At 42.7% G+C, this 12,222-nt stretch overlaps 2 protein-coding genes across 2 annotated transcripts in view; both read left to right on the plus strand.

The window, feature by feature from the left end:
* The window catches only part of LOC310857964 (uncharacterized protein), a gene marked incomplete at its 3' end in the record, with an annotated part of 31,256 nt that extends 30,682 nt beyond the window's left edge, over positions 1–574 (plus strand). Inside the window, exon 18 of the mRNA XM_083764010.1 lies at positions 569–574. Within this exon, the coding sequence (XP_083620136.1) occupies positions 569–574 (6 nt within the window). The remainder of the gene's footprint in view (positions 1–568) is intronic.
* Positions 575–2,811: 2,237 nt separating this feature from the next.
* LOC310858061 (uncharacterized protein) overlaps positions 2,812–12,222 on the plus strand; it is a gene marked incomplete at its 3' end in the record, with an annotated part of 55,285 nt that continues 45,874 nt past the window's right edge. Inside the window, exons 1-18 of the mRNA XM_083764116.1 lie at positions 2,812–2,846; positions 2,959–3,027; positions 3,136–3,163; positions 3,438–3,458; positions 4,431–4,502; positions 4,631–4,776; positions 5,547–5,666; positions 5,763–5,823; positions 6,196–6,243; positions 6,342–6,398; positions 6,528–6,661; positions 8,175–8,282; positions 8,589–8,634; positions 9,151–9,231; positions 9,469–9,906; positions 9,990–10,838; positions 10,927–11,682; positions 12,016–12,123. Of these exons, the coding sequence (XP_083620242.1) occupies positions 3,139–3,163; positions 3,438–3,458; positions 4,431–4,502; positions 4,631–4,776; positions 5,547–5,666; positions 5,763–5,823; positions 6,196–6,243; positions 6,342–6,398; positions 6,528–6,661; positions 8,175–8,282; positions 8,589–8,634; positions 9,151–9,231; positions 9,469–9,906; positions 9,990–10,838; positions 10,927–11,682; positions 12,016–12,123 (3,070 nt within the window). The 5' untranslated portion in view covers positions 2,812–2,846; positions 2,959–3,027; positions 3,136–3,138. The remainder of the gene's footprint in view (positions 2,847–2,958; positions 3,028–3,135; positions 3,164–3,437; positions 3,459–4,430; positions 4,503–4,630; positions 4,777–5,546; positions 5,667–5,762; positions 5,824–6,195; positions 6,244–6,341; positions 6,399–6,527; positions 6,662–8,174; positions 8,283–8,588; positions 8,635–9,150; positions 9,232–9,468; positions 9,907–9,989; positions 10,839–10,926; positions 11,683–12,015; positions 12,124–12,222) is intronic.

Below are 12,222 nucleotides of genomic sequence, written 5' to 3' on the forward strand. Positions count from 1 at the left end.
CCCAAGGAAGTGGTGCAAAGAATCCAACCCCTCCGGCCCAAGGAAGTGGTGCAAATAATCCAACCTCTCCAGCCCAAGGAAGTGGAGCAAATAATCCAGTCCCTCCAGCCCAAGGAAGTGGAGTAAAGAATCCAGTCCCTCCAGCCCAAGGAAGTGGAGTAAAGAATCCAACCCCTCCAGCCCAAGGAAGTGGAGTAAAGAATCCAGCCCAAGGAAGTGGAGTAAAGAATCCAACCCCTCCAGCCCAAGGAAGTGGAGCAAAGAAGCGTCCGTCCTCAACCCCTCTAGCACAAGGAAGTGGAGCAAAGAAACCAACCCCTCCAGCACAAGGAAGTGGAGCAAAGAAACCAACCCCTCCAGCACAAGGATGTGAAGTAAAGAATCGTCCCAGCTCAGCCCCCCCAGCCCAAGGATGTGGAGGTCCAGGACCTACATGTAAGTTCCCCATTCAATGGTCTCACAAAAAGACTATTATGGATCAAACTTTGCGCAGCCTGTAAACAAAAATGGTTGCACGCTGTGCACATACAATTGCTTATGTACAAAATTGTTCTGTGTTTGTCCGTAGGCGTAGAGAAGTTAACGTACTATTGGAATTATAACATAATGTACTGTAGATATTATTTGTGTTTATTTTTCTATCTCAATCATTTTGTTTTTATCATTTTAAAGCTACTGCTGAGCTCCCTGGTGGTGAAATGACAGCACAACAGCACACCAATGCAAAGTCTCCAACTGCAGTCTTCAAGCTGGAAGGTGTGTGTGTGTGTGTGTGTGTGTGTGTGTGTGTGTGTGTGTGTGTGTGTGTGTGTGTGTGTGTGTGTGTGTGTGTGTACTATAGGAGGAGCTAATAAGGAGCTAATAAGATACATAACATGGATATAGCACCTTTCTTGGTAATCAATGTCGCTTTAAAACAATACAAATAAAAAACGACTTTTAAAAGAGAAATGTTGTTAAAAAAGCTAAAAACTAAGCAAAGAATTAAAAAAACATAAACATAAAGCTAAAAGGAGATTTGAATTAGTCAGGAAAAGTTTCCTTGGTGGTGACACCGTATATCAGGAGGCTATTGCATTAGTCGGGTCTGTATGTGGTGAAGGCATGGTGGAGTTTGGGATAGTGTGGGACGGAGGTGGGCAATGTTGCAGAGGTGGAATGAGGCTGTTTTGGTAATGCACAATCTATGCAAAGCGCTTTGGATAAAACGTGCTATATAAATGCAAAATGTCATCAGTATACCAGGGGGCAGTGTGTGAGTGGATGAAAGCTGGTCCAGGTCGGAGGAGCATGATTGTAGATGTTGACCAGATCAGTGGTGTAAGAGTGAAGGAGTAAACGTGTGAGAGTGAGTGATGTATCAGTACCTATGTACGGTATCCGGTACGGTCGCCCCTAATCCATCTCGCCCTCGATTCTTTCCGCCGGCCGATCGGTGCCGCAGTTCTTGTATTCTTTATGTTGTTTTTTACTAAGAGTAACGTTAGAAATAAGTTTAGGGTTAGGCATAGTTTCACTGGGGTTAAGTTTAGGTATAGGGTTAGGTTTAGGCATAGTTTTACTGAGGTTAAGAATAAGGTTAGGTTTAACCGTTTAAGCATAATTAGGTTACTTTAGGATTGGTATACTCTTCCTTTATAGGATTATCCCTACGGTAGTTGCCTACCCCACTTCTTCTCCAGATCACTGCATGGTAGAACCGTTTGAACCCCCCTGATACTCATAGCCTTAGTAAATGAACATAATGTATGAATACAGTCAAATTAACTTTAGAAATGATATTCCCAGGAAAACAAAAGCGAGGAAAAGGTTCAAAAAAACAATGTTTCGGATGTGGACAGAAAGGACATCTGGCAATTAATTGTACAGCGAAAGCAGGTCCAGGACTTGAATGTAAGTTCCCCGTATCAAAACAAAATGCTTGCATGCACTTTGTTCTGTGTTTGTCCGTACAGATGTTAACGTACACTGTTTTTGATCGTGTCATCTTGCGCTGTGATTGGCTGAAAGTTGTGTCATTGGCTGAAAGTTGTGTTGACTAGATTTGATGCTCTTGCTACTGAAATGATTGATTATTTATAATGAGAAATCCCGTCATTTAACATGCATCTCTATGGGGGAGAAGGACAACTTGCCCTGTCTCCTCACTGCTAACGTGCCTTTTGGACGGGTTAGGGAGGGTACCCAATAAGTGAAGGGATAGAATTAGATCATGGCACAACCGGGTGGAAAATGCATTCCCAACGCACATCTTTAAGACTGGCCTTGTAATTAAAAAAATAGTCATCCTAAAACTGTGTGTGTGTGGTGTGTTTGTTTGTGTGTGTGTGTGTGTGTGTGTGTGTGTGTGTGTGTGTGTGTGTGTGTGTGTGTGTGTGTGTGTGTGTGTGTGTGTGTGTGTGTGTGTGTGTGTGTGTGTGTGTGTGTGTGTGTGTGTGTGTGTGTGTGTGTGTGTGTGTGTGTGTGTTCAAGCCTCTATACATCTTTCATGTATAGAGGGTATGCGCGTGACATCATCACCAAACCCCGAGGTTATGCAGGAATGCCTACTGTGTGGCAAAAAACGACTTTCTGGCCTTGACGGCCCACACATCCGAAAAGAAAAGTCCTATCTGGTTGCATTAAACAATGTTAAACTCACTTTGCATGTTGCTTTGCCACTCGATGTGCCATTCACTTTAAGCATGCGCATACCCTCTATTGTGTTTGTGGTCAAACCTCTATTAATTTCCATGTGTTGTGTTACCATCTTGTTCTGCATACTCATATTGCTTTTTTGTTTTGTTCTTTTGTATTTTGTTGGCACAGCAAAGAAACCAGTAACATTTTGTGCACTACGTTGCCAGGTGATTATGAATATTATGAACATAATCTTGACATCATTACTACATTCATGTAATTGATTGCTTCTTGCCTCTTGCTATGATCGTTTTTAAACCTGTTGTGACTGTGGATCAGGTCTGCAGATTTGATACCACGTCGCCGTGTCAATTCTTTACTCACGTGAGGGGAGTTGAACACCAGCAGGTGAGACTTATATTTTCATATATTCACAAGTTAAGATATTAATGAATTGACCTGAGCAGAACTTTCTGAAATGTGTCCAAAAATATCTGTCTGTCTGTCTCTCCACAGAACATGAAGACCATCTTTGTGACAGAAGGTACTTTTTCTTTTTTATTGAATACTTGTAATGAATGTAAACAGCACGTGGCACAGTACGGTATTCAATTCATCAACATTGCATCAAATAATTCACACAATAATGAATGCCATCAACAAATACAAACACCATGTGTACAAAAGAGATGGGGAAATTTACCTCCCCTTTGGTCTCCTTTTTTCAGGCCAATTTTGAAACACTACAATAAGGCCTATTATCTCATGTGACATTAATGCATGTTGTTTATTCTTAACCCTCTGTTCTACAATCACAGCAGATGAACTGGATGGACGAGGTATGATTTATAATTATTATTCAGAAATAGTGGACTGCTGCTTAACCATTTAGGCCTGAGGCTGATTCTAAAGAAAACTCGGTGCCGCGCTATGAGCTTGTAGATCTACTTTTTTCAATAGCTAAAGTATAACATAATGCTTAAACACCAAAAGGGGTTCTCGCCCAAAATGGGTTAACCATTTACACCTGAGAAAAGAAAGTATTTCTAACAGCTTCTAAAGGCTATGTTTCTGAAAACCTTCAAATTCTTCTTATTAACCCATTCTGGGCTGGAACCCCTTTTGGTGTCTTACCCCCTCAGGCCGGGAACCCATATTTGGGTTCTGTACAGTATGTACAGTATTCAAAAAATTACAAAAAATGTATGCTGCTATATACATTTTTGAAGTTTTTCAGAAAACTTAGGTCAGGCTTTAGAAGGCGATTTTAGAATCGGCCGTAGGCCTAATAATATTATGTTGCTACATGTATTGCAACAACTAATGAGACACAGATTGTGATTGAAGGTTTTTAATGCACAAGATGAGAAATAAAAGCACTTGAGAGAAAAGTCTGGTCTGATGGGAAATCTATTCCACAAGTAAAATGTACCTTACAAGTGATGAAGTCACAACCGCTCTGAAGGAGTAATTGGGGCAACATGAAATAAATGCACTTTGCATTGAGTATATGAGAGCACAAAATCAGCAAAAAAGGGTGGATCCTAACATGACAGGTTCTGAGATACTGGGCAACAAGCCATTGAAGTACCGGTTGAAACTAGTCGCTTGACTGGCCCATTTGAGAACAACATGTTAAACAGATTAAAAGATGAAAAAATTAAGGGAATTGTATATGAACATGTAGAGAATTAATATCCTCCAATCAATTGCAACGAGTCTAAATGGTTAAACTAGCAGGCCTTCATATACTTATGTTGTCATTGACTGTAAGCTGTAAAGCTCAATTGATGCTTGTTTTTTTATCTCAGTGGTCTTCAACAGTAATATCTTCAACAAATGCCACTACATCAAGAATAAAAAGCGGACTGAACCAGCCATCGGTGAGCTGGGCTGCATTATGTGTCATCGTTATAAACATTATGTTGAAGCCATTCAAGACCTACATTAACATGGCCTATTTTAATGAACAGTTTGAACAGCATTTTGAACAGCATTTTCTTTCGGCAAGGTCTTCTTCACATTGTGACGTGTATCTGCACCCGGCAATGGACAGAGGGCAATGGTTTATGCATATGCCTGGTTTGCCGGAGGCTGTTCAATGCCTCCACCTTCAAAGAGCATCTGATTCATCCAGGACACATCAAGCAGACTCTGGTGAGTCTGTTGATTCTGTTCAGTTTGGGTTGCATTGAACTTTACTGTATGTTTTGATTTGGTGAGCTGAGTACAATTGTGATTTCTTTACCACGGTTCTTCAACGTTTTTCAGGTCAAGGACCCCTTAGCTGACAGAGAAATGAAGCAGGGGCCGGCCCCCCACTACATATTGTAAAACTGCAGTTGCAGATTACACTTTTTCATAGATTCTATAGATAGCTTCGTAGACTTGTTTGACAACACTATCGTCAGTGTTAAGTAAATTATAGTTTGTTGACTTTTTTTTCCATTAATATGTTGGACTGGTCTCATGTTAATGTGTATGTTCAGACATTTAATACGCATACTGGATGGGAACCCCTTTTGGGATAGTATTCAAAATGTAAAAAAAAAAGAAAATCTGAAAACTTTAGAAGGCGTTTTTAAAATTGGCCTCCAAAAAGTCCAACACGGGTTAAACGCTCAATACTAAGAACATGGCTTTCGGTTGGCTTTTTTTTTTTGCCTCTACAGATGTGATGTTATCTGCCCTTTAATTAATATCTGCACAGCCCAGTGTGGATCCAAAAAGCAGTGAACCCAAGAAAAAGTAGTGATGATTGTCAAAGTCTTAGAAATAGCAGAAAAGAGTGGCTACTGGGAACAGACTGAAGTCCAAACGTGTTTGTGTAAATAAAAAAACTCATAAGAAACTTTACACAAGAGAGTGCAGATATTCCCTTTTTTCCAACTTTCTATTTGTTCTTTTTGATTCAATGTGTGCTCTAGATGCACCAGGGTCCTGCACGATTACCGTTTGGCTGGAAGGGGAAAGAGATTACGCAGGACCTAACATCTTTGGCCTGGGAGGAGGAGAACGCTCAGGGACCCGAACACATGATGCTGAAGGTAAAATGGCAAACATAGGGTGGCCTTTACATAAGGATTGTGATGTACTGCAGTAAGTCTGTCAAACTTGACACCTTCAATTTGACATTTTTCCAGATAATTGATCTCCCCAGCAGGGCTTTTCACAGGCTGACATTGACTGGTGACTATCAGCAAGGTGAGTACTGGCCATGTCATCAAACATATTGGAGCTATATCGTGGAGTAGCCTGGCCCAGCCAGCGTGCTTTCTGATCTAGAGGGGTGGGCGCGCATGGAGCAAGCACTGGAGAATATTTGTTCACCGATCGCCTGGCCCTGCCCCCTCCGCCCCCCACTGCCCCTCCCCTCCCTGGATAAAATTTACGTCACCATTATTTTAAGCGATGCCTCTCTGCACTGTAGTTGACTCCCACTCCTAGACCAGGAAATTTATCTCGTCCCAGACTTTCATTTTTTGAGCCGATGTGAACGAAATTAAAAGTCTCTGTACCGTGTCTAATGGGGGAGGGACTGTCTTAAACTGTCTAATGGGTTTTTAATGACTCTAGTCTGCAGGATTCTTGATAAGAACTTCAGCTTTGACTGGACATATGAAGGTTAGTGTATTTAATATAAGTCTTGCCTCTCGTTCATTATCTAACTAATGTTTGCGTTGCTTTAAAATGACATGAACCGTTTTTCTGTGTACGCATAGTTCCAAAGATTGTCACACTTGATGAGCTGCAGAGCAGCTTCAAATATCCTCAGCTGGGTGAGTACCACACTAATGACCTCTGCCACCCTCTAGGACCCCTGGGGGTCCCTGGACCTCACTTTAAGGAACACTGGTCTTGATTATTTTTGTCCAATTGTCTCTGTACAATTCTTCTTTCCCTGCCAGGTCTGCAGTTTCTAGTTCAACACAAATCTGACTTAGGACCGTGGAGGTTCTTATGTTTACTCTGTGAGAAGGACCTGGAAGCATGTGAATTCTCATGCCACGTATACGGTTTTGAACATGTCACAAACTTTATGGTGAGTACATAACAATAAAGAACCACATTTCTCCTTCTGTAACTCCTTTTGTTGAGTGGTGCAACCACTCCAAGGTGGTTACTTATGTGTTAACCTATGTGTGTGGCTATGAGTACCAGTAGGGGCAAAAGTGGCGCTGTTGTGCCAGAAACAGAGAGAGAGAGATAGTGTTGCACTGTTGCCTAGTGCTAATTACAGAGAGAGAGAGGCAGGGGGAGAGGGGAGGTGCACCACTCAGTTCACACAGGTGTGATTTTTTTTAAACTATAACTAGATGGCATTTCCACGATGATATTGATTGCTTGATTTAGAGTAGGCTTTGGAGTACAGAGCCCAAATTACACGTGCTGAAATCAGTGGTCAAAGGCTTCGACTTTGCCCCTGTGCTCAGCTGTACTAACAAATATGAACAAATACGGTAAAAAGTGCATGGTGGATAAAACACATGTGTGGTCCTGGAGGTCAGGTGGTCACTTGTGGTGTGGATTAGAAAATGGTTTCTAAAACAGATAGTCTCAATCCTTGATTCTGATTGAGTCCAGTGCTAAACTACTCTGAAGTACAGAAGAGGGCCGCTAGTTTCAGTATCACTGTGCCTACGTCTTGATTTATTTTTTCCTATGTTGGAGATTTCCGTTTTCCTCCTGTGTATGTGCAAGGTTTTACAAATGACTTTAAAATATGGGAGATGCATAATGTGGTGGAGAAAATCACGATGACAGCAACATTATTTAGCAAGCAAAAGTGTCTCTCTGTGGAGGGTTCAGCGCATATTATCTCTCTCACAACTGTGGGTGTCATTTCTTATAGGAGATGTTCACAAAGACATCTCTCAATCATATTACCAAAATGTCATTACCAAAATCTTTGGCAGGTTACGGTTAAACAGACGTCTTCCAGGCAAAATGTAGTGCTCAGGCAGTTTACATACAGCCCTTCAAATCTACAGGCCTCATAAATATACAGTATGTGATATATGTGAATACTCATAGCCACTGTACATGCATACAAACCATAACGGTAAACCACTCAGTGCATCTAAGTAACCTCCATTAATTTGCACAACATCTTTGCTTGTGGCTGGCTGGCTTGCCAGACAATGTGCTGATGACGGAGCTAACGACCGAAACGTCGACTTAAGAAAAGACCAACATTTTTTGGCAAGCTTCTTTTTTTTTTAAGATTAGTTTTGGGCTTTTTGCCTTTAATGATGGTTAATAGTGAAGATAGACAGGACAGAGGGACAGAGAGAAGTGGAGAGACATGCAGCAAATGTCGTCATGAACGGGACTCGAACACGCGACACGCCTCTTTGTTTTTCAACGATACTCTTTCTTTTTCAATATATGCACTATTGCCCTACGCACCTGTCACCAACCTTTTGAGGTGTGCATCGGCCTTTTTCTATTAAATTCTTATTATAAAACGATTGTAATTGGAACGTGTCTATGAGTTGTTATAATGTGTGTGTGTGTGTCCGTGTCCGTGTCCGTGTGGGCATGTGCGTGCGCAGACAAAAGCCCACCCAGGCTCACTGGATTCTGAAGCAAAGGAAAGCCCCGAGAAGTTGCTGGACTTGGCAAAGCAGGCAGTGCAAATCCACTCTTCTGGTTGTATACAGGTACACTACTACACAACAAGTACACTATACATCAAGTACACTCTACTGGTTGTATACAGGTACACTACTGTATACAAGTACACTATACATCAAGTACACTCTACTGGTTGTATACAGGTACACTACTGTATACAAGTACACTATACATCAAGTACACTCAAGTACACTCTATAGATGCTGTACATCAAGTACACTACACATCGGATACACTCTACACATCTTCTAGATGTCATGAATTAAATGCAGAAATGTGTTCTAAATTTATTTCAACATATACTTAATAATACTGTGTTTTCTATCTTACAGAAAGTGACACTGAGCATCCCCATATTTCCATATACCTATAAGAATGGTGAGTGTGGTTATGGGCAGAAGGAGAGGAAGTTGTCAGCTCGTTCACGTTGCTGTTTGCATTCAAAATACGAGTTAACCAAAAGATACTGTATGCTCGGTAGAGCACAGATCTCCACCTATGGCATCTTGTCTGTAAGGAGTTGCAGACTTTCTAGCACCATGATGCTTTTGGCCAGTAGAGCTTCATGACCCATGTGACCAGATAATCAGTTCTTCCTGGGTGACATAATGAACATTTCAGGACAATTTATGTTAAATCTAATCAATTTAAGACGTTATACTACGCATGTATGTGAGGAATCCCACCCCCCCTCTACTAATATTGGTAGTTTTAATCAAACTAATGGTGCATTAGTGAAATGGTTTTTCCCTTTTATATTTGTGAGATGATAATCATATGTTCAATTATTACACATTACACTTCGCATTGGCGTTTTACGTGTTAAATTACATCCCTAGAGGGTCATAGTGTACAATAATTATATAATAATGTAGCTACACATGTCTGTTCCAGCTGTCACGACCCTGCAAAGGAAAAAGAAGTTCGAGGGTAAAGGAAAGCTTATTCCTGTTTTACCAGTGGGAGAGAAATTGGGTAAGTCATGTGAAATATGTTTCGTCCACAGACAAACTGAAATGCTTTTGTCTTTTAGTGCTAATATTCGGCATGCAGCAACAAGTCTACATTTTTATGTTATTGTTTTTGTAACTTCCTTAAATGTGCAGGATGCACAGAACACATTGAAACTGGTGAAAGTAAAAAAGAAACATTGACTCTGATTTTATGCTTTATTTTTGTTGTCAGTTGCCTATACCGTATGCTGTTTCTCAGTCCCTACAGAAACCTTGAAGGAGATTGATAATGTCACAACTCCTGAAATTACCAAGAAGCCTGAGGTAGATGCTGACAAAGAACACCCAGATGTGAAGGATCCCACTCCACAGCCTCCAGATGTGAAGGATCCCACTCCACAGTCTCCAGATGTGAAGGATCCAACTCCACAGCCTCCAGATGTGAAGACCAAGGGTATCACTCCACAGCCTCCGGATGTGAATGATCCCACATTACAGCCTGCAGGTGTAAAGGATCCCACATTACAGCCTGCAGGTGTAAAGCATCCCACATTACAGCCTCCAGATGTGAAGGCCAAGGGTCCCACTCCACAGCCTCCAGATGTAAAGATTCCCACATTACAGCCTCCAGATGTGAAGGCCAAGGGTCCCACTCCACAGCCTCCAGATGTAAAGATTCCCACATTACAGCCTGCAGGTGTGAAGGGTCCCACTCCACAGCCTGCAGGTGTAAAGGGTTCCACATTACAGCCTGCCGGTGTAAAGGCTCCAACATTACAGCCTGCAGGTGTAAAGGCTCCAACATTACAGCCTGCAGGTGTAAAGGCTCCAACATTACAGCCTGCAGGTGTAAAGGCTCCAACATTACAGCCTCCAGGTGTAAAGGCTCCACCATTACAGCCTGCAGGTGTAAAGGCTCCACCATTACAGCCTGCAGGTGTAAAGGCTCCAACATTACAGCCTGCAGGTGTAAAGGCTCCAACATTACAGCCTGCAGGTGTAAAGGCTCCAACATTACAGCCTCCAGGTGTAAAGGCTCCAACATTACAGCCTCCAGGTGTAAAGGCTCCAACATTACAGCCTCCAGGTGTAAAGGCTCCAACATTACAGCCTCCAGGTGTAAAGGCTCCAACATTACAGCCTGCAGGTGTAAAGGCTCCCACATTACAGCCTGCAGGTGTAAAGGCTCCAACATTACAGCCTGCAGGTGTAAAGGGTCCAACATTACAGCCTGCCGGTGTAAAGGGTCCCACATTACAGCCTGCAGGTGTAAAGGCTCCACCATTACAGCCTGCAGGTGTAAAGGCTCCACCATTACAGCCTGCAGGTGTAAAGGCTCCAACATTACAGCCTGCAGGTGTAAAGGCTCCAACATTACAGCCTCCAGGTGTAAAGGCTCCACCATTACAGCCTGCAGGTGTAAAGGCTCCAACATTACAGCCTGCAGGTGTAAAGGCTCCAACATTACAGCCTCCATGTGTAAAGGCTCCACCATTACAGCCTGCAGGTGTAAAGGCTCCAACATTACAGCCTGCAGGTGTAAAGGCTCCAACATTACAGCCTGCAGGTGTAAAGGCTCCAACATTACAGCCTCCAGGTGTAAAGGCTCCACCATTACAGCCTGCAGGTGTAAAGGCTCCAACATTACAGCCTGCAGGTGTAAAGGCTCCAACATTACAGCCTGCATGTGTAAAGGCTCCAACATTACAGCCTGCAGGTGTAAAGGCTCCAACATTACAGCCTGCAGGTGTAAAGGCTCCAACATTACAGCCTGCAGGTGTAAAGGGTCCAACATTACAGCCTCCAGGTGTAAAGGGTTCCACATTACAGACTCCAGATGTGAAGGATCCCTCTCCACAGACCATTCCAGTGGAAAAGAAAGCAGTGCCTGAAAAATATTCTAGTGTTCATAAAACTGATGAGAAGAAGTGTCCCACTCTGGACTCCTCTGTGGAACGTAAAGCAGACGAAGAGATTCTGAAACAAAGTACACAAAAGACTGAAAAACAACAAATGACGGGCAGTACTTTCACATGGAAGTTTGCGTGGTTACGGGTGAGTTCTACTGCGCGGAAAGGAAACCTTGATGCCGGACAAGAGGCCGAAACAAAAAGGGGTGCGACTTGCAACGATGACTCATCGATGGTCGAGAGAGACACTGAAACTGAGTGCACGCCTCTTCCAGTGGAAAATAAAGACTTCACGCCAAGGGTCAGGAAAGACAGTGAAGCCGAAACGGAGAGCAGGACACCAGAGAAAAGGCGGAAGAGCGAATACGCCAGGCCGGAGGTGGGGGTTAAAAGACAACGACTCAGTGATGTAGAGGAGAGCTCTGCCTGCACGAAGACTCAGAAGGCGTCCAAAGAAGAACAAGACAAAGCAGGAGACATAAGCAGTATTAGCCAAACAGTGGAGGCCTTGAGTGATGTGGCAGTGGAGACAAACGCATGTGATCAATGTGTAAAACATGAAGGTGTGTATCTGCCGAGTTAATTTATTCTTCATCAGTTGGTGGTGTTCCATTTAAGCATCTGGTATTACAGATATGACACTCAACAGTGTCTTGTCCTACTGTTTTAATTCAGATCAGTTCATTCTGTAGTGCAAGGCCACATATTTGGCCCTGTTGTACAACCCAGATAAGGCAGTGAAATGCTAAACAAGACGATACTCTCAAGTCTCAACAGATGATCATGAAATAACTGTGTCAAGGGTGATGGGTATAATGTAAATGTTGTGTAATGAATGCGTGTTGATAACCCTACAGTGAAATGCTTCAGTTGTTGTCTGTTTCCTGTCACCACAGGGAAGCACTATGAGACCGATGACTTGGACCTTTCTCCTGACATGCAGCTGGACAATGACATTGAGTACATGATGGACCTCCTGGACCCCTCTATGCTGCATGGGATAGGTAGGCTCCTGTTACATTACCTACTGGACTGACTCTCTCTCTCATTAGCAGGCAACAGTGCAGCACTAATACTATATCTCTCTCTCTGTTTCTGGCACA

The sequence above is a fragment of the Protomyctophum parallelum genome, assembly GCF_964188405.1.
Source record: "Protomyctophum parallelum genome assembly, chromosome: 1".
Taxonomy (NCBI): domain Eukaryota; kingdom Metazoa; phylum Chordata; class Actinopteri; order Myctophiformes; family Myctophidae; genus Protomyctophum; species Protomyctophum parallelum.